This window comes from Solanum stenotomum, chromosome 4 (genome assembly GCF_019186545.1).
Source record: "Solanum stenotomum isolate F172 chromosome 4, ASM1918654v1, whole genome shotgun sequence".
Lineage (NCBI taxonomy): Eukaryota > Viridiplantae > Streptophyta > Magnoliopsida > Solanales > Solanaceae > Solanum > Solanum stenotomum.
The window spans coordinates 5,979,336-6,002,476 of record NC_064285.1 but is presented as its reverse complement, the minus strand read 5'-3'; the positions used below and the strand labels follow the sequence as shown (position 1 = coordinate 6,002,476).

Sequence of the window (23,141 nt, the reverse complement as noted above, 5' to 3'; positions counted from 1 at the left end):
GTGTCATAGTTGATTTTATACTATTATTCATTACATATTAGTTTCTATTTTGGGTTGGCCGATGATATCTACTCAGTACATGTTGCCTGTACTGAGCCCTACTTGTGTTTTTCTTTGTTTTCTTTTTGTGGAGTGCAGCGAGTGTATCAGTGACTTCGACTCGCCCTCAGCTCTGGCCAGTCTCCAGCACATCAGGTTCCAGGGTGTGCTATTCATTCCAGCTCGTGTTGGATTCTCTTGGTCATGGCATGATGTCCTTAATTTTCGGACATAAACTATTTTATTCATTTATTTTGGTGTCTTTAATACTCTTAAACTTAGTATTTTAAGATTAGATGTCCTTGATGTGATGACTTTCAGGCTTTGGGGATAATGTGTAATAGACTTTAGAGGTTGATTTGATTGGTTACTTTAACAAGTTTTGATCTTCCACATTTTATTGTTATTCGGAGTTGAATTATTGATATATGTTGGGGTTTAAGTTCCTTGGTTCGCCCACTTAGGAGGTTAAGTGTGGGTGCCACTCACGACTCGTTTTGGATCGTGACATTTTATCAGCCATTGGTGATTTAAGAAAATAATAAATTGAATACTGTTATTTATATTTATTAAAATTTCTTCTTGTGGAATATTTGAAACATAAAGGAATATATAATTAAGTGGGTTAATTTGTTCGTGTTAGGAATAAGATCGTATTATTATACAATAAAGTCTACAACATGTATGTAGTTAATAAAATCTACAGCAGTTTATTATACAATAAAGTCTACAACATGTATGTAGTTAAAAAGTCATTTTCTTAAATTGGCTCCAAAAATCGTAGTCCATCCCTATCAAATTACGCGTTAGACCAGACCAACCTAACGAGCCTAGCCCATATTGACGACTCTACACATCATAAATATATGACTACACAATTCAAAATTCGGACTAATATATTTAAATTGAAATAAATGAAGTACTTAATAATAAATATAAAATAATAGATGGATGAGTATTTTTTTGTGCATGAAGGTTTACTTATGTGTAATAAATACATGTATATCATCGATAAATACTGTGATGGAGTAGCAAGTACTTCTTTATTCTTAATTAGATGTTTTGAGGGTATGCAATTGTCTTTGTTGAGAAGCACTTTACTCCTTAATGTGAGACTTTTTTGTACGAATCTAAATTTAGTCAGACTCCAATACAAATATCAAATACAAGATAGATAATAAATAAAAAATAAAAAATACCCAGGCACTAAACCTTGCTTTCCTCAAATTTGAAAGAGGTTTCCGTCTCATCCAACAAGACTCATTCTTTTACTACTAATGTCCAAAAAATATTTACACGCGCTAAAACACCCAATAACGTTTTCTTAATTCATTTACTCCCCCCGTCCTATATTTTACATGGATTTGTTTTAAAAAATTATTACCTTATTATAATTAAAAATAATTTAATTTTTAAAAAAATTATCCTGAAATAATTTATACTGACACAAATATTCTACCATTATGTTCGTTGCAAATTTATTTTTTTAATTTTTCTCCTTAAATATTATGTCAAGTTAAATAATGTCACATAAAATGAAACGAAGGGAAAAAAGAATCTAAAACGTTATTGTACCCAGTGGCGGAGCCACATTAGAGTTAGGGGGTTAATTCGAACCCCTTTCGGCGAAAAATTATATCATTTATATACGATTAGAATAATTTTTAGATATATATAGTAGATGTCGAACCCCCTTCGACTACTTAGTGTGTCTAGTTTTTCTGATTTTGAATCCCTTTATTAAAAGTTTTGGTTCCACTACTAACTGTACCTTCATATTAGTTTTATGAAATATCATAAACAATTCATTCCCTTCATCCGACAATAGTTGTCCATTATACTATTTTGAGATGTCCAACAGTTCTTGTCCACTTTATGAAATCAATGGATAATTATACCTAATTTACCCTTATCATTAATTATATTTATTTTCCTATTACATTTTTCGAGACATTGTATTTATTATATTCAAATGGTTTTAAAGAAGTGTGCAGATAAATATTATTGGACGGAGAAAGTATTATCTTGGCGAATAAATTTAAACAATAACTTATTTTGTTTCAAAAAATATTTGACACAGTCAAGCAGGCCCCACATTTTCTCTCCAGTTCTTTTCACAGCATTTTCTATGAATACGTGTTCCTTAATTTCCTCTCTCTTCATAATCCAAAATCTATATATGAAACTCAACGAGTACATTCTACTATTATAAAATATATACAACGTACGAACAAATAATATTTCGATCGGATTCAATTAATCGAAATTTAGAAGCTGAAACTTCAACAACGATGAATGATTCGAGTAATTCATGTTCTTCGATTAGAACGGAACCTTTGGATGAAGAAAGTATTTTATTAGTATCATCTAACAAGCCGAAGAAGCGAGCGGCCGGGAGGAGGAAGTTCAAGGAAACACGTCACCCGGTGTTTCGAGGAGTGAGAAAGAGGGACAACAACAAGTGGGTTTGCGAAATTCGCGAACCCACTAAACAAAAGCGAATATGGCTAGGTACGTATCAAACCGCAGAAATGGCTGCACGTGCTCATGATGTGGCTGCATTAGCGCTTAAAGGAGAGTTAGCCACACTGAATTTCGCAGACTCCGCTTGGCGTTTACAGGTTCCGGTATCTAAGGACCCGAAAGAGCTACGCCAAGCGGCTGCTAGAGCAGCTGAGGCGTTCGAGCCGGTGAGGGATGTAGCACCACAAGAGAATAATAATATTGTAGTAGATTGTAATATGGTGGTTGATGAAAATGATAATAGTAACTCATGTGGGATAGAGGAATGGGTTGCAAATATGGAAGAAGAAAGTTTGTTTTCACCAAATCCATGTTTATTTGGGAGTCATTTCAATTGGGATGATCATGTGGAAAGTGATGTTGAGGTGTCCTTGTGGAATTATACTATTTGATCTCACATGCAATCTGGGGCGGAGCTACAATGTAATACGAGGTTAAAGTGGACCTATGGTAAATGGTTTAGTGGTTTGTTTGCGGCTTTCAAAGTCGTTATCTAACTTAAAAATCAAAATTTGTAAAATTCAGAACTCACATCGTTAACGAGTTATTTCAAGTATGATACAATAAAAAGGCATAATACATGAATGACTTTCTAATATATAATCTTGATATTTCACCTAGCCACACACCTTTAATAGTGAGACTATATTAGGAGATCATTTATGTATTACCTGTAATAAAAATTTATTAGAAAGACATGAGGAATATATTCTAGTAGTTAGGTTGTTAGATGCCATCAGAATATGACATCAAGTCTCTATATTATATCTAATGAATCTCTTAATAAAAATATAGTGTCTATGTAAAATTATTAAGTTCTCGTGAATCAATATATGTAGTGCTCTACGTACATTTGCTATCAGAATCCAACTTTCTCTGGTACACTTACTTTTTCCAGTTGTTATGATCATAGACAGATTCATGGTTCAAACTTTCTATATTCGAGTAATTTAAAATTTTTACAACTCTTTGATTTGTCAAATTTAAATATTATATTTATATGTACATATATTTATATACTCCATCTATCAATTTCTATTAATTATATAACACACTTTTCTCTCTAGTTAGTCTAAAAAAATTGTGAAAAATGTCGACTAATATGTAGGAGGGGTGCATTATAGTAATTTGTTTCAATCCGAGACATAAATAAAGACAGGGCTAATCAAACTTGCCAAAAAAGTCGATGTATAAATAAAGAATTTGTTTTGACATGAAATGGATATATCAATATATCTCTTACTCATATTTGTGAGATGATAAAATATGGCAAAAGCTATACCAAAAATTAGTTCACATTGAAATGGACGTATTAGTTCACGTAAGGGTACACGTAGAATATCAAAGGGGGTTATTTATGGTCAAGCAAATTTTAAAAATACCATTGCCACTATTATAGATATACGAAATCAAATAATTTCTTGATACTAAGCTGATACTTCTGAATTCAAAAATACGAGAAGAGAAAATTCAAGCAACTCAGAAAATTCGAGCAACTCACTCCTATTAGTTACATAAATTAGTTATTGACTTGTTCGTTGGTAAGGTGATAGGTGTGCTAAAGGTGCCAAATAAGCTTAATTGACTGTGTCTAAGTACTATATATACAGTGATTTAAGACAGTTTATTCACGTGGTACATAATATGATGACAAAAAAAATGATTCTTATTTTGTCTTGTTACTAATTTTGAACAAAACAATTTTTAAGGTTAGACTAAATCAAGGAAGATTAGTTTGGTAATCTAGACAGTTTATTCACGTGGTACATAATATAATGACAAAAAAATGATTCTTATTTTGTCTTGTTTCTAATTTTGAACAAAACAAATTTAAGGTTAGACTAAATTAAGGTAGATTAGTATGGTAAGCTTGTAGTACCAACATACCGACCAATGTCAACTTTCCATTTTTGCAATCAAATTTATATTTCATATGTTGCAATATATTTATCTTGTTTTTTTTTCTGGTTTGTTTAGAAAATTAACATCTTATTTTTAATATGGAGAAGGGCTTAAAATGTCCATCAGCTGTTTGAATTGATACAAAAATATTCTTCATCCACCTTTGGGCCCCCAAATACTCTCAACGTCAACCTTTTGGCTCAAAAAATACTCTTATGTCTAACGGATCATACTCATAAAGTGGATGTAGGACAATATTGTACCAAATCTCATAGTTTAAGGGCATTTTAGGCCATTTTCCGTTAAAATAATTTGAAATTACTTAATATATGAACTCACATGATTGATTTAATTTTGAATTTCATAGTAAATTAAAAATAAAAAATAGGTTCTCTACACCCCCCCCCCCTCCCCCCCACTTCCTATCTCTTCCATTTTTTATATTTGGATCTTGTCCACCATTTTATTTTATTTTTCAATTTATGACGAACAAGAGAGAAAAAGGGAGGAAATAATGATGACGTTCATATAGAAAAGGAGGAAATAACGATGACGTTCATATAGAAAAGGAGGAAATAACGATGACGTTCATATAGAAATAATTAGTTCTTTTGTGTGTACCCAAAATACAAAATAAAAGAATAAAAATAATCATTTTTCCTATCTCCACCCCAATTCCACCATGACAACAATACAAATTAAAAGAATATAAACATGTGAGTTTATTTCAAATTTGAGTTCCGGATATCCTAATTAAGAATAAGAGATTAAAAAAATGAATAAAAGGAGAAAATGAACACGACATTTGGATAATTGATAGAAAATTTTATATTAATAAAATAATAAAAAATTTTAGATGGACAATCAGTCAGGGTAAGTATGAATTTTAGTTGAATCCCCATTTATGAGTTGCGTTATAATAAATTGGGGGTTGATTAAAAATAGGCCAACGGGAAGATATCATGAAATTAATTATTTTTTCAATATTATTTTCAAGTGTATCAGGTCAAAATATGAATCATATGTGGTTTTATAAAAAAATAAAATTTTAAAAATATGGTTTTTGTTATTTATTTGGGAAGGGTTTTAATTTGGACCAATCACATTAGGCAACACAATAAATAAATATTTAATAATTTTACTTTAAGGGACTATTGAAAATAAGGGCAGATATTAGCCAAAATATTAACATCGAGGATATTTTTGAGCCAGAAAGTGAACGCCTTGGGTATTTTAGGACCGAAAGGTGCATGAAGGGTAGTTTTGTACCAATTCAAATTCTAGTATTTTATTGGCATATGTTTAAGATGATAACACTAAAGAATATTTTAGTACATCAATTACACATATTTTTAATTTAAGATCGTTAAAAATTGTGTTTACTTTCTTAAATTTCGTGTTTAATCAAATTAAAATAAATGGGGTAATTTATTTGGCCAAATTTTCGAGTAGACAATAGTATGGTGTTTAACCCAGGTTTTAAAAGGTTATCAATATATTCAATCCATGTATTTTTTTTAGGGAAACTTACCAAATCTCATGCATTTGAGGCTAATTACATCCTATTCCGAAAGTTTTTCTAATTACAAAAATTTTGAATTTTTCATTGCTTTCGGATACATTCCTTGATTGTCTTATATACATTGCAAATGATACACTAATTAATGAAAATGATGTATCTGAAAAAAGGAAATAGAGATGTATCCTAGAGATTATGATATCAAAAATTATATAATACATTAAACCTAAAAATATATACATTAAATACGTAAAGATACATACACAGAAGCTAAAACATAGATATTTGTATTTTTATATACATTAAACATATTTAAAATGATATGTTAACATGACCTATATACATTAAATGTGTAAAGGCTCATACATAAAAGCTAATACATGGATATGATTGTAATTTCTATACATTAAACAAACAATAAATGATACGGCTATTAAGTCATGATCAACTCATCGTATATGACTTGTTTAGTGCAATTTACATTTTTTGTGTGGTCTGTAAGCTACTGCACAGTGAATAGGTTATCATAAAGTGCATGCAATGGATAATGATAGTAACAGGGATTCTACCTGTAATCTGCCCATCTTAGCCTGAAATCTGCCTCAAGTGTTGCAGCCGTAGCAACAAGTACTTATCTTTCAATACCATCTAGAAATGTCATATTTTTCAGCCTAAAAATCAAAATGCAGCAACATTTTGGTCAAACCTCACTTTTTTTTATAAATAAAATGAAGTGAAGTTATTTTCCAAAAATAATAATAATTTAACTAATAAAATATACTTAAAATTAATGTTGTGGGGGTTATAAGTTATGACATGTCTTTTTAATTAAAGTCTACTAGAAAGATAAAAACAAAAACTAAATAGTACTTTAAAAAGGGAAAATTACGCGGTTAACCAAACTTGTACTACTTAATTACTCATCATAGCTATAGTTTGCTATAATTACCACTCGCGACTAACATTATACATTAATTACGTGGGCTGACTTCGAGTTTGTATGATTAGCCACGTTTGTATTTGTATAATTCGCCAGAATATACAAATACATATGTATAATATACAATTATCTAACCGATATACATATACAATTCACCTCTCTCCCACTCTCTGCCCTCTCTCATTCGCGTCTCTCCTCCCTCTCCCAATCTCGCTTGCCATATATACAAATGCATATGTATAATATACAATTATCTAACCGATATACATATACAATTCACCTCTCTCCCACTCTGTGCCCTCTCTCGCTCGCTTTTCTCCTTACTCTCCCAATCTTGCTCGCTTCTCTCCTCCCTCTCCCAATCTCGCTTGCCTCTCTCCTCCCTCTCCCAATCTCGCTTGCCATATATACAAATACATATGTATAATATATAATTATCTAACTGATATACATATATAATTCATCTCTCTCCCACTTTGTGCCCTCTCTCGCTCGCTTTTCTCCTTACTCTCCCAATCTTGCTCGCTTCTCTCCTCCCTCTCCCAATCTCGCTTGCCTCTCTCCTCCCTCTCCCAATCTCGCTTGCCATATATACAAATACATATGTATAATATATAATTATCTAACTGATATACATATATAATTCATCTCTCTCCCACTCTGTGCCCTCTCTCGCTCGCTTTTCTCCTTACTCTCCCAATCTTGCTCGCTTTTCTCCTCCCTCTCCCAATCTCGCTCGTTTCTCTCCTCCCTCTCCCAATCTCGCTTGCCATATATACAAATACATATGTATAATATATAATTATCTAATCGATATACATATACAATTCATCTCTCTCCCACTCTTTGCCCTCTCTCGCTCGCCTTTCTCCTCTCTCACTCACCTCTCTCCTCCTTATGACATGTAGCTACGAGTTGTAATTATCAAACTATAGCTATGGAGAGTAATTAAGCTATTTTTGAATGTCTATGTGTGAAAGTTCCTCTTTTAAAAATAAATATAAAACATCGTCACATAAATACTCTTTTTTGACCTATTTTCTAGATAACACAAGTGGGATTACTTAATTTAAACATTAAATAAATCAATAAAACCTTAATAGTTAGAGATTTTGAGGCACTCCTTGTTTCCATTTTTAATTGTCATGTTGCGTTTTTTGAAAGTCAATTTGACTAATTTTCAAAGTTAAATTAGATTACATTAATTCGATATTATTTTAAACAACAAATTTAGATATTCAAAAATTATACAAAAAGTACTATAAATTCAATTTTTTTGTGTATCAATAATACATCGTAAAATATTAATCAAAGTTATTATTGTTTGACTCTAAAAAAAAACTAGAACAATTAAAAATAAACGAAGATAGTATTATTAACTACTGATTTTTAATGAGTCTCAAAAATTTGAAGATGTATAAGATCCATCTTCTTCTACTCCATAGTTAAAATAAAAAGGGAAAAAATCATCAAACAAACATGCCCCAACGATTGGGGTTGCTCCTTTTCCTTAATCAGAGTTTTCGAATTTAAGCTTGGATATGAAAAAAATCCTTTGGTATGGAGTACTTACCCATTTGGGCCGACACTGTAAATTAATCGGACTTCAATGTGGATACCATACACCAAAAACCCAACAAAAAAAAAAAAAAGAGCAAAGACAAGTGGAGTTTTCAGATCTGTAATCAGAGTTCTAGCATTAATGGGTGTATCTATTGCTGTTTCTGCCATCTGTGTAGGTGTTTTCTTCTGCTAAAAGTTTCTAGATATGGGTAAAAATCATTTTAGGGCTTTATTTTTGGCAGAGTTAGAGTGACAGTAATTATAAATGTAGTGACTTTATTTAGGAAAATGATCATGTGAAATTTAACTAATCTAGTTGATTATAAAAATAATTTGAGAAAATGTGTGCATTATTGTTAGTCACTCTATCAACAAAGCTTTTGAGACTGTATTAATAATTTTTTTTTTTTTTTATGTAATTTGGCTCTACTATTTTGTAATGATAAGTCAACCCAAAAATCCAACACGTCTCTATTAATTATTTTAGTTGTTGTTTGTGTTAATAGTGTTCTGCTAGATCATATGATAATTGGGATTTGTTTGATTTGCAGTTTATCTCAGTTGTGATTTGGGATAACTAGAGTGAAAAATGGTTGCGTTTGGGAAGAAGTTGAAGGAAAGACAAATTCAAGAATGGCAAGGGTATGTACTCCAATGTTCTTTGTATCCTTTCTTTTTATTTCAACTTGTTGGAAATTAATGTTGCTCAATAGAGGCGAATCTAAAATTTGAAGTTTATGGTTATATAAGGATCTCAAATTAAGAAAAGGAATTTAGTATAAAGTGTCCAAGGGCATTTGAAACTGTTTTGTGCTAATAAAAGAGATATGAGTTAACTTCCTTCAATTTATATGAAGCAAAGTGATTGAGCAGAAATCAGACAAAAAAAAATTGATTTCTCATACTAAATGACCCTTGTGGTCCAGTCCTTCCTCGGACCCTGCACATAGCGGGAGCTTAGTGCACCGAGCTGGTGTTTTATGTTGATTAATAAGGATTATTTTGGACTGTCAGATACTATATCAATTACAAAGTAATGAAGAAGAAGGTTAAGGAATACGCGGATCAAATCCAGGCTGGAGCACTCAATCAGCGATATGTACTTAAGGATTTCTCAAGGATGCTGGACAAGGAGGTATGGATTTGTTACGTACATACCTACTACTCCCTCGGTCCTAAACTGTTTGACACTATTACTATTTGGGGAGTTGAATCATGTTGAGAATCATGGTTCAATTGATGATCTCTACTGCCACATTTAGTTTTTGCTTCTAGCTTTTACATCAGTTGTTTCACTTGAGTAGAATTTTGTTAATGTTCCTTTCCTGAATACTTTGCACTGCTTTTCTTATTAGTTGCTATGTTTTCTTCACTGTCGTTTGTCCTTTTCATAACTACTTTGATTTGCTACATTGAGCTGAGTTTCCTTCAGAAACAACCTTTCTACCTCTCTCTACCTCCACGAGGTAGGGGTAAGGTCTGGGTACACTCTACCCTCCCCAAACCCCACTTGTGGGATTTCACTGGGTATGTTGTTGTTGTAGAATTTTGGATAGGGATTTGGAGCAACGGTTGTCCTTCGACTTAGTCTGATTTTATCTAATTGCTTGTAGTATCTAGGCATTTAGTGGTTGATCGGAAGGATTCTTCTTGTAGGAAAGAGTTTTCCTGGTACATTGATAAGTATTGATGTATACGAGCTCTTTTTTTTGGCTTTGTAACATTGCAGATTGAAAAAGTTGTTCTATTTTTGCTGGAACAACAAGGGGTATTTGCAAGCCGGATATCTCAACTCAATGAACAGCAAGATTCTCTTCAAGAACAACCTGATATATCCAAAGTAACTGAGCTACGAGAAGCTTATAGAAATGTGGGGCGTGATCTTTTAAAGCTTCTCTTTTTTGTTGAAATAAATGCCATTGGATTGCGGAAGATCCTTAAGAAATTTGACAAACGTTTTGGCTATAAATTCACTGATTACTATGTCAAAACCCGGGCAAATCATCCATATTCCCAACTTCAGCAAGTCTTCAACAATGTGGTAATATGCTAAACTCAATTGCTAGTGTCTTCCTCTAATAATAAAGCTTCTGTTGCTACTATATAATAATTACTACTAGTACACTTTAGTCTAGATTCTTTTTTATGAATTATGTTTTAACTGAAAACAATATCACAGTTGATTCAGTTATATTGTTTCTAGTTATTAAAACATAATTCATAGAAAAAAAATCTAGAGTAAAGTGTAGTAGTAGTAATTATTTTATACATGAATGAGAAAATGTGGATTGCCTTAACAATTTGATAGCTCTCTTTGGCCTAAAGTAAGTTGTTTGTGTCAGTAGCGTGTCACTGACCAGCAGTGATAATTGCAGGGATTAGGGGCAGTTGTTGGAGCAATATCTCGTAATCTTGCAGACCTTCAGGACCGTGAGGGAAGCTACTTGTCAATTTATGATCAGCCTGCTCTTCCACTTCAGGTTTCGCCTTCTTCCTTTAGATAACTTTTAGGTATTTGTTTAGGTTTTGTAACATTATCTTTTCTGGCTAGCAAGTTTTTCAAATTTCTGGTTATGCTCTACTATATTCTTAGCTGGTGTAAAGCCATTTTGCAGGATCCCGTAGTTGACTCAATGGAAGCAGCTATTGATAGATTAAGTTATTCAACTAACTTCCTTAACTTTTCGGTCCAACGTTCACTTATCATGCTAGAAGAGTTACCTACTCTTGTTGAGGAGCATGTTGATGATCAGAGATACCATTTTATGTCACTCCTCTTGAACCTGGCAAATACATTCCTTTATATGATCAATACATATATCGTTGTTCCAACAGCCGATGATTATTCTATGAGTCTTGGTGCTGCTGCAACAGTTTGTGGAATTGTGATTGGAGCCATGGCTGTTGCACAGGTCTTTTCTTCTGTTTATTTCAGTGCCTGGTCAAACAGGTCTTACTTTCGACCTCTGGTATTTAGCAGTATAGTTCTTTTTGTGGGGAATGTGATGTATGCATTGGCCTATGATCTCAAATCAATACCGATTCTTCTTATCGGTCGTATATTTTGCGGGTAACTCTCTCTCCACCCCCTCTTTTTGCAAATACATCTGTGCAAGTTTGCATGCATTCAACTTCCATTACAATTACTTCAAATATTTTTTTCATTACAGTTTTTTGGGTCTTACTTTTATTCCCTTCTAGGATCGCATGTGTGTCCAGCCAAACTTGTTGATATATTCTGCAATTTTTGATGCAAAAGTTGGGCTATAGTTAACTTTATGTCTCTCTATAAAGAAGCAAAAGTGTTGGAGGACACATATTAGGGTAGAAGATCAGTAAATAGTAGAGCCTCGTCTCCCTTATTCTTCCATACTAGTAGTCCTTGTATTTCTCCCATAGTTTTTCGTCTTTTGATTTCTATCAATTACTGTCTCTTTTACTTCGATTATCGCACTATTTTGTTGTATTTACTGCTCTTTTTTCAGAATGCTTTACCATGATTTCTTCACTTTTGTTAAATTTTTTTTGATCTGCTTTCATATGCTTTTCCTTGAGCCAAGGTTCTACGGAAACAACCTCTCCACCTCTCAAGGTAGGGGTAAGGTTTGTGTTCAGTGTATTCTCTTCAGATCCACTTATGGGATTACACTGGGTACGTTGTTGTTGTAATGTGATTTTAGTAGCATCATCTGCTTTATCATCTTTTTACATAATTCAGTGCCATTATTGTCTGCTTTTTGGTTGGTTATTGTGATACTCAAAAAGCATTTTGCACTTGACTAAATACTTAACAAGATGGGGGTTTTCTGTCTCTTGAATTGCAGTTTGGGTTCCGCCAGAGCAGTGAACCGACGTTACATCAGTGACTGTGTGCCACTTAGAATCCGAATGCAGGCTTCAGCAGGTTTTGTAAGTGCTAGTGCACTAGGAATGGCATGTGGTCCTGCACTTGCGGGGTTACTTCAGACAAATTTTAAGATTTACAAGTTGACTTTCAATCAAGATACTTTGCCTGGTTGGGTTATGGCTTTTGCATGGTTAATCTATTTGATATGGTTGTGGATCTCTTTTAGAGAACCTGCTCAAGAGAAAGATGAAGTAAACAATGTTCCTCAGAAATCCAATGCTGGTATGTTCAACTTTTTTCTTTATTATTATTAATGATGTTCTTGTGGTCTTAATTCCAAAAATGCATAGATGGGGAAATGAGGTAGTATGTTTGTGGTGAGAGCTGCAGGTATGTCCTGTTATCTTCTCTGTATCTTCTTGGTACAACTTCAATAAATAACTTTACTTATAAAAATAGTGGATATTCCCGAGGATGTGACACATGTCATGTTGCAAGTCAGGCAACATAAAACTTGTCACAAGATGAGCCATCTTCTATTAGGACATGGCACATGTCATGTTGCACGTCAGGTAACATGACACGTGTCACTCACTATGGCATGTGTGATCAACCTTATAAGTAGCCAATGAAATCTTTTGAAATATTGTTCTATAATTGAAAGCAACTCCCCACATATTTCAAATGATTTTAAGAACAAAAGAGTGAGGAATAAAAGGGCAAAACTTGCTGGATCTTTTATGGTCTAAATGCTATAGGTTTGGTGACTTTTGGATTATGAACCAAACTAAGAATCTAAGATGGATAAAATTTTATCACAATATTATTGATGATATATAAAATTTCTATGAATCAGTAGTTCTTATTGTAAGTCAAAGATAAGAGTGGCCTCATTTCACTCTCATATAGGTGCATTCGTCAAGTTTGTAATGTAGACACATAAATTTAATTGAGTTAAATTCATTCAAAATTTGGATTAAATCCATGTTCACTTGGGTTGAATAGCTAATTTTGACGGGACAATTAAATAAGTCTCTTTTATTAAATTCAAGTCCAAGGTCCATTTCATCTTGAGGCCCAAATTCATGCCATGTGTCAAGTGACATAGTATCCTAGTCCTAGTCAAATTCAAGATTATGATGATGCCACATGTTCAAATGATGTGGCAATCCCAGTCAAATTCAAGAAGCTATCCAAAGACTCCAAGTGTCCAAAATGACATGCCTTGGCCAATCACAAACAACCTTATCACATAATATTTGTGATAAGTTTGATGACTCACATGAACCAATCAGAATAAGGCAAGAGAGTTCACTTACACTTGAGCTACTTTCTCCCTACAAGTTTAAATAGGGGCGTACATAACTTTCTAGAGACATTCAACAAGCATTAGAAAAAACATCAACATCAACTACACAATTCTTCAAAGTAGTGGTCAATGAAGTTCCGCTTCAATATCAACCTAAAAACAAAGAAGTGTTGTCCGACATTTTCGGAGATTGAACACATTTCTGAGAGGTTCAAATCATCATGCAATTCAAGAAATATACTACTGAAGGCTCTCAAATCATGGAGAAGTTTTGGAGAGAAGAATCAAGAGAACAACAAAATTATACTCGGTTACTCACAAGATTCATCAATAAAAATTACTTTTATCTTTTAGTCATTTCTGGTTGCAGTTAATTTAGTATTAGAAAACTCGTTGCGATCAAATTTTGGTATGCTAAGTGGGACCAATTTTGCTCCAAATCCTGTGAATCTATGCTTGCAATCAAAATCAATCATTGTAATGACCTTTAAAGAGAACAACAATGATTCATGTAACAATATTTATGTTGCCGCATTTACTGAACGTAACTGCAATGGTCCAATAACCCACAACATATTCAAATCTAGTGGCATGGATAGATCGGGGAACTTGGTCTCTTTGAAAACAATAGAGATAAACAACTCTCGTACTAAGGTTATAACCTCTAGGGTCAACATTCACTTTTCCCCATCAGATGAAGTCTCTCAAACTGCTACAACTTCAAGGACTTCAAAGATTTGGTGGATTCATCTATCTCAACAAAAGTCAATGCCTTGATGACTAATGCAATCAACGTCGACGAAGAACTTGTTGTGATGATGCAAAACATTGAGGCCTTGAAGAAATCTATTAAAGATAAAAATCTTTAAATTCAACAACTTGTGAGCAAGTTAGATCTCTACATCCTTAGAGAGTCGAGTCACAATCTTACACCGTAAGAAAAAGTTGATGTTCAACCCCTCACCAAGACAATTGACTCTCAACCAACGCCGCAATGAAGGTGGAAGGTGAAGCACCATGTAACTATTTGGCAAATCCTTGATCGGAAAGGTGGAGCCAATTTGATAGACTTCGTCTAATGGGAAAAAATAGATGTTGCTCCCAAAGGTCATAATCTTAGAACAAGATATGCTTTTCTTCAAAGAGTCAAGTCGCCAGATTTGACTATGTTGAGAGTCATTGGACGATCGAAGTTGTGTAAAAAAAAGTGGCAATGTAGATGTTACATGAATCATCGTTGTTCTTTTTAAAGGCCATTATAACAATTGATTCTGAAGATTGCAAGTTTTGATTCATAGGATAAAGAGTAGAATTGGTCGAACTGGGAGTGCCCGAATGCTGAAAATTAACTACAATAAAATAATTTTTATTGATGAATTTTGTGAGTACAATTCTATTGTTCTCTCGATATTCTCTTTGTGATTTAAGGGACTTCATTCATATTTTTCGAATTGCAGGATGATTTGGACCATTTAGAAAGATGTTTGATCTCTAGGAATGTGGGACATTATTTTAGGTTGATCTCCGACCAGAATTTCATTGACCACTCATTTATAGAACTGTATAGTTGATGTTGATGTTTGCTGAATGTCCATAGAAAGATGTAACCCCTCATTATAGTTTTAGGCAGTATAAGTGTAAATGAACTTTATTATCTTATTCTGATTGGTTCATGTAAGTCATCAAACTTATCACAAATGCTATGTGATAAGATTTCTTGTGATTGGTCAAGATATGTCATTTTGAACACTTGACGACTTTGATTGCTTCTTGAATTTGAGTGGAATTGCCACATCATTTGAACATGTGACATCATCTTGCTTGCCTTGAATTTGATTGAGATGCCATGCCACTTGACAAATGACATGAATTTCGGTCTCAAGATGAAATGGACTTTCAATTTAATAAAATGTACTTATTTAATTGTGCACTCCAAAGGAACATGAAATTAATCCAAATATGGTATGAATTTAACCCAATATGTGTTAACATATACTGCTTTAAATAGGCCATCCTTGAGGATTATGAATTCATTAAGACTTATAAACTCATCCATTAACTTGTACCAATCAAACACTCTTTTAGTGATTCAATGTTAATATCGACTTGTGATTACCCATGTGAGCCTACTTCATGGGATCTCCAATCACACATGTTTAGTTATTATCTCTATTGAAGTTTTGTACTATTAGGGGTCATTTGGTATAAAGGATAATAAGGATAATAACCGCAGGATAAAATGCAAGGCTATTTCATCTTGCATTTGGTTAGGGGAATTAGTTAGTCTCGAAATTATTTGTACTACAATAATGGGATACGTTATCACATATATATGGTAGCAGAATTAATCCCATGGGATATCCCAATCCATGGAATAACTTTATCTATCCCATCCCCCATACCAAACAACCTCTTACAATATTACTACTAATCTCTTTTACCTTATAAAAGGAAATTAGTAATGATGTAGGAGTACAAAGTGAACACAGTAAATGTAATGATATAATAAAAATGAAACCTCCTTCCCTGATATTCGATTCTAAAATGTTACTAACTATAAATTTCCATATTTATTGAACATATTCAATAAAAATGATAAAAACATGTATTTTCACTCTTCATTTTGAGTATATTATGTTGGTTTTTGAAAGATGGTGCAACAAAAAGGTTGAAATATTGATTGAAAATGTCTCTCAATGATTTTATTAAGCGTAGGAGGATTTTAAATAGCTAATTTGAAAACATTGTCTTCATAATATTTGCATAACAAAAATTCATAAAAGCTAAAATATCTCAACAAGGTAATACCTATGGTTCTCGGAATTGGGTGCGGTGTGTGATGCAAGTGCAGATCTAGAGGTCATGTCCTTTATGATCTAAATTTTAAATTTAGGGGTACAAATCCAAGTAGGGATACATTGTAGGAATTCGGCTAAAATTAATTAAAATATAAAAAAAATAGAGTTATTTGCCAAAATTATGAGACATTATGTATAAAGCTTACAAGGTATTACGGGAAAAAAATATTGATCAGGAGGAGAATCCAGAAGGTGATGTAAGAAAAAAGACTTGCATAGAAATTTTTATATACAAGGTGCTCCATTTTATTCAAATTCATCTTAGATTTTGTTTTGATTACAGTCATCATTATATTTGTCCTGAATTTCTCCGTTGATTTTGGTCAAAGTATCCAAAAACGGTTGACCAAAATAGCCTAATAGAAATTTTAAAAAGTATATTCATCCTAAACTAAGCAACTTATTATGCTAAAAAAATTGTTGTTGTAACTGAAAGCAAATTTCAACACTTTTCCTTTGCCTTAGTTACTGCAAGTTTTTTTAAAAATTCTTCATCCTCAATTTCTGCTTTGGCAGTTGGTGCCGAATTCGTTCTACTGTTTTTGAACTTACAATTTTCTTTAATATTGATCTTTCTCTTCTTCTTTTAGTTTTGTGCTTAAAAACCATCATCAATAATCTAGTTTTGTCTGAAAGCTTTATTGAAAATGCTTTAAGATGGACAATTATAGGATTTGCAAGGAGTGTTTGTACGAATAATTCTTCCATAACTCATAGGTTTAAAACATTATTCATTTTCACATACCATATTTGATAGTTTCCATCAGTGAAAATTTGTGGGAATTTTAAGAGAAATTACTGTTTTCCATGGTTGAAAATGGTATTGGTTGATATTAGCCTTGTATTAACAATAAGCACGGTTAAAAATGGGTGTAAAATAGGTATGGCTAAATGTGGTTGAAAGTACGTCTTAAATGAACTCACTGGTCCATTAAGAGCAATGAAAGATTGATAGAATTGTTGATTTTTTAAAAGATGGTGCAGCAAAAAAGGTTGAAAGTATTGATTGACAATGTCCCTTGATGATAGTTTTATTAAGCATAGGAGGGCTTTAAATAAGCGATTTGAAAACATAATTTGCATATCAAAAATCAGAAAACTAAAATATCTCAACAAACTAAAACAACCTAATAGAAATTTAAAATTCAAAAAAGTAGATTCATCCTAAACATAAGCAACTTATTATGCTAAAAAACTAGTGCAGTAACTGAAAGCAAATTTCAACAGATTATTTGGAAATTCCGAAATTACAAGTTGTCTATGGGGTGGTAAAATAAGAGTTCTCTTTAAATGTGTTTGATATTAAATCTTTTTATCCCAGCAGAAAATGATGCCCTTGAAAGGGGTGTTGTGCAACCATTACTATTAAAATCAGTGGGTGATGAACAAGACATTGAAGGTGACCAAGAAGGTGATGGCAGTGAAGAAGCTCAAGAGGAGTCTCGTCGTCCAGCCAACTCCATAGTAGAAGCATATAGATTGCTGACTCCTTCTGTGAAGGTATGTGGAGCACCATTTTTACTTGTGCTATTAAGAATTATACTAACCAATGACCATTATTGTAACTCTTTGATGCAGGTTCAATTACTAATCTATTTTATGCTGAAATATGCTATGGAGGTTTTACTTTCAGAATCTAGTGTCGTCACAACATATTACTTTAGCTGGTCAACGAGCACTGTCGCTATTTTCCTTGCTTGTCTGGGCCTTACTGTTCTTCCAGTAAATATTCTTGTCGGGAGCTACATAAGTAACATCTTTGAGGACAGGTAATTTATTTTGTAACAAGAATATTGTTTCGAAGCTTATTTTCTAGAGGGGATACTATAAACATGACTATTTGCCTATATACAAATTTGTCATTGCTTAGTGCTAACTGATGGAAACTATTCTGAAAATACAATAGATGCAGTAATTTGCTTGCAATGTATGTTGTTTGTCGATGGTATTTGACATTTTAGAAGGATTACTTAATTCTATCATGTTGAGTGTTTGGCATCCGAATTTATGCTCTATCATGTTGAGTGTTTGGCATTGGAATTTATGCTCTATCATGTTGAATGTTTGCGATCAGAATATGAAGATAAGTTTATCCTCTCTGCAGGCAAATTTTGCTGGCATCTGAAATCATGGTTTGTCTTGGTATACTCATGAGCTTTCAAGCTATCATCCCGTATTCAGTACCGCAATATGTCTGCTCAGGCCTCCTAATGTTTGTATCTGCTGAAGTATTAGAAGGTGTGATCTCTATTTTCCGTTTATTTTCCTCCTTGAGAAACATAGTTGGTTCTTAATTCTCAATAGAAGTAGAACCTATCATGATGATATAAAAGAATAGTGTAGTTGAACAGAACCTCTGATTACCCTTGAACTAGTAAGCTTGGACTTGTCATTTGCTAATTTGGTGCGTAAAATTGATGCAGTGGACGGTATCATGGCCATTTATAACACAACTTCCGTGGTAGTAAGATAGATATATTGCATCCTAATCTCTAGCTAACTGAGACAAGATATTTATGTTTGGAGTTTATTATTTGCTAATGCCTATCTTGTCATAGGACAAAAACTTGTCTTATAAGCAAAGAAGGGAAGAGGAGCGGACCCATTATTCACTAAGTTTCGAACCATGCATCCCTGATCCTCGGGGATTTCTCGTTATCAGACAAAAACGGCTAACCCCTTTGACATTAACAACATTTAGGAAGGTGTGATATTTTGTTGGTTTTTTTTCATTTCCATTCTAATTAACATCTCTATGATTTGGCTGATGACTCCAGGTGTAAATTTATCTCTTCTCTCTCGAGTAATGTCATCAAGGCTTTCTCGGGGAACCTACAACGGGGGTCTCTTATCCACAGAAGCTGGCACAATTGCTCGGGTGATTGCTGATGTAACTATAACTCTGGCTGGATATTTAGGGCAGAGCAAGCTCTTGAACGTTACTCTTCTCCCTTCACTTCTGATATGCATTACATCCATTTTTGCAACATGCCGTACCTACAATTCTCTTTACTGATGCACTCTTGGATGATTTGCTTGTTACACCTTTCTTTTTTTCCATACGCATACGGGGAAGGAAAAGGAGGAAATTGAAGGGCATGCTACCTATGGGATTTTAACTTTCCACCAACAGGAGGGGAGGAGTGTACATAGAGGCGGTTTCAGAATTTGAATACCAAGTTCGATGTACTTTTGATTGTTTTTTTATGAGTAGTTGTAAATTCTCACAAGTTAATGTATTTCTTTACCTCAACTTTGGTGCTGGTTTATTAAAGCTTGGCTGTTTCTCACATAGAAAATGTAAGCATACAAAAACAACATACCCTCAAAAGTCTATGGGGGTGGAGCATATATTGAGTACAGTCTTTACCCTTACCTCGTAGAGACAGAGAGACAATTTTGAAAAGACTTTCAGTACAAGTGTAACAAAATAAATAAAACAATGAAAACAACGTATCAACTAATAAGGAAAGGTGTGTAGAGCCTAAAAAAAAATAGCAACAAAAAAATGTGATAATTGAAACACAATAAAGGAAAATGTAAGTCTACAAAGTTTATGTATATTTGCAGAGACTATTTATTTGCGGCGATTGTTGTTGCCGCAAATACAAACTTTTAGTAGCAATAATACATAAATATGCCATTTAACTTGGCTTCAACCGACATCTATGCCCTCCAACTTTGAGTGTGCACAAATAGACACTTAAACTTATATAAAATTAAAGAAATAGACAAATGCATTCTACGTAGTGTCCTACATGACAATTTTGTCTCCTATGTGGCGTCCTACTGGTATAAAATTGAACAAGTAAACACATACGTCATAATACATGTAGGATGCCACATAGGAGACAAAATTATCATTAGGACGTCACGTAGGATGAATGTGTTTATTTGTTCAAGTTTAAGTGTCCACTTGTACAAACTCAAAGTTGAAGGGTGTAAATGCCAAATAAAGCCAAGTTAAAGAGCGTATTTATGCATTAACTAAAATCTCCTACTAATATTTATTTAATTTATAAATACCAATTTTTAAGCTATTTTACCTGCTATCAAATACTCTACTATTTACCTATTATAGTAGATTGTATGCCTTGTTTTGTTTATCAATTTTACTTACTATAACTTCTAACAATTTTTAGAGGACATAATTGTTAAAAAATTTATTGCACTATCATGTTACTAATTTTACTAAGTATGGAGAGTAAATTATAATTATTTTTTGAATGACTTAAATAGTTGAAAATTCTTTTATAATGTCCATATACATCAAAAGAACAAAAAAATGACATCAACATCTTCTTCTTCTATACGTTCATTACTGATTTTATGTGTTGTATGTGTTTTTCTCGCGATTCAAAGTACAAGTAACCTTGTATCCAACATATGTGCCAAATCCAAGCTTTTGTTTGTCCATTTTACATGACTATTTTCATCAAAATCTTCATGATTTAACACAAACATCTATCAATTTAGCTGCAACAAACGCCTCAGCCCCAACTACAAAGATCAATTTGCTCTTGAACTAAACGAACGATCCAAATCTAGAAAGGATATATAACTTGTGCACAACTTATTACGATGGGGCCGTTAGAATTTTGGGTAACGCGGAACAATATTTTTGAAGATGGGCCAATACGAAAACTTAAATACCGCGGTGTTTATTGTTGAGCAAGATGCTTTTAATTGTGAAACTGCGTTTGAAGTAACGCTTGGATATGTTTCTAATATTACTAAGGAGAATGATGATATTCAGAAATTTAGTGACATTGTTGTTATTTTTGTTGCAAATCTTCTTTCTAGTGGTTAATTTTGCTCCAAATTATTGTAATATGGGAATTAAATAATAATGTTATTATATTATTTTATTGATATATTCTTTGCGATGGATGCTTAGTTAATTGGAATATTGGTATGATATAAACTTGGATAATATTTCTAATTTTGTATCTTGATCCTTTTTAAAGGGCTACAAGAGAAGAGTATTTTTTTTGCCCCAAAACTATAAAACCTTTCATTCAACTAAATAGTTATGTACACCTCTAGTTTGTTCAGTAGAAATATTATTGCAGCTAAACTAAGAACATTTTGATATATGGCGTTTTAAGAAAAAAAAATGTACTATTGCACGTGAAATCAACATGATGAATTGTAGTAATATTTCTACTAAACAAAACAAGATGTTCTTCTTATCACTTTCTCTCACATGGAATTATTATTTCTACTAAATATATAAGAAGACGATTAAACATTCCATATATAAATTGTGGATAAATCAAAATGTTAAAAAATAGGCAAAAGTTTGCGGGAGGACCAAAAGTGTACTAATATTGCAAACACGAGAGACTATTAGTACTCCATGTGAAAACTCAAGGATGACTTTGGTCTTAACTCAAAGACAAGGAACTATTTTGAGCTTTTTCTTATTATTTTTACGTAAAAAATGAATGTGACATCTCTCATAATTTAATTTGTTGATTTCTAAGCTCTCTACATTATTATCCTAAAATAAATTTGTCATATGACTAGCTTTGCGGATCCAAAAGAGGTATAAAATTTATTTATTTTATATAATGCTCTTACAAATATAATTATTTAAGAGAGTATGTGTTATAGTTCATATTAATTGAAGATCATTTTTTTTAATCTTTTCTAACTATGTGCAACAATTCAATTTATTTGGACAATCGATATTATTATAATCTCAATTCAATCAACACTCAACAGGGTTTATTATCTCATTCAAATTGTGAAGGAAATATTATTTTCAAAAAAAATAATATTAAAAAGTAAAGTGGTTTTACTCTTATTTGCCAAGTCAACAATGGAATTAAAATAGAAATACAAAACGTTTTCTAAGTTAATGCAAGCAATCTTTTTTGTTCCTACTATAACATATTATATTCCTTATATATCATATTACTATTTTACTAGATATGGACAATTATTTACATTTTTAAATGACTAGATTGTTAAACATTTATTACACTCTCTTCTTCGTATATAAAAGTTAAACTCGATAACTATATGCCTATAAAAACGAACCATCAAAAGCGGGGAAAATGACATCAACTTCTTTTTCTTTATGTTCATCACTAATTTTAAGCATCGTATGTGCTTTTCTCTCGATTCAGAGTACAAGTAACCCTCTAAACGATGTTTGCACCAAATCCAAAAATTTAGACTTTTGTTACTCCGTCTTGAAGGACTATTCTAATCAAAATCTTCACGATTTAACGCAATCAACCATCAATTTAGCAACAGCAAATGCCTCCGCTACCAATGTGAAAATCAATATGCTTCAAAAACAGACGAGTGATCCAAATCTAGAAGCGATATATAACTTGTGCGCAACTTATTATAAGTGGGCCATTAGTACTTTGGGTAACGCACAACAATATTTGGATATGGGCCAATACGAAAACTTAAAAACAGCAGCAAATATTGTTGGAGAAAATGCTTTTAATTGTGAAATAGCATTTGAAATAATGCCTGGATTTGTTTCTAATATTACTAAGGAAAATGATGATATTCAGAAATTTAGTGACATTATTGTTGTTGCTGCAAATCTTTTTTTAATTTGATTCGCGAATAAGTTATGTTGAGATTATTGTAATATCAAAATTAATAATATTGGTATT

At 32.6% G+C, this 23,141-nt stretch overlaps 2 protein-coding genes across 4 annotated transcripts; both read left to right on the top strand.

The window, feature by feature from the left end:
- The first annotated feature begins 2,321 nt into the window (after positions 1-2,321).
- Positions 2,322-2,972, top strand: LOC125862833 (dehydration-responsive element-binding protein 1E-like). Its single transcript, XM_049542955.1, has one exon. The coding sequence runs from the start codon at positions 2,331-2,333 to the stop codon at positions 2,952-2,954; it is 624 nt and encodes a 207-aa protein (XP_049398912.1). The 5' UTR covers positions 2,322-2,330; the 3' UTR covers positions 2,955-2,972.
- Positions 2,973-8,639: 5,667 nt separating this feature from the next.
- LOC125863164 (SPX domain-containing membrane protein At4g22990-like) lies at positions 8,640-19,875 on the top strand. Of its 3 annotated transcripts, XM_049543328.1 has the most exons (11): positions 8,640-8,658; positions 9,038-9,128; positions 9,501-9,621; positions 10,216-10,527; positions 10,862-10,966; positions 11,102-11,556; positions 12,311-12,615; positions 17,822-18,000; positions 18,079-18,269; positions 18,605-18,738; positions 19,278-19,875. In XM_049543328.1, exons 2-11 carry the CDS (start codon positions 9,076-9,078, stop codon positions 19,514-19,516), a joined length of 2,094 nt encoding a protein of 697 aa, XP_049399285.1. In that variant the 5' UTR covers positions 8,640-8,658; positions 9,038-9,075; the 3' UTR covers positions 19,517-19,875. The 3 variants fall into 3 exon arrangements, with proteins under 3 accessions (XP_049399285.1, XP_049399287.1, XP_049399284.1); XM_049543330.1 differs by lacking the exon at positions 8,640-8,658 and having other exon boundaries at positions 8,902-9,128; positions 17,825-18,000; XM_049543327.1 differs by lacking the exon at positions 8,640-8,658 and having other exon boundaries at positions 8,902-9,128.
- The last annotated feature ends 3,266 nt before the right edge of the window (positions 19,876-23,141 follow it).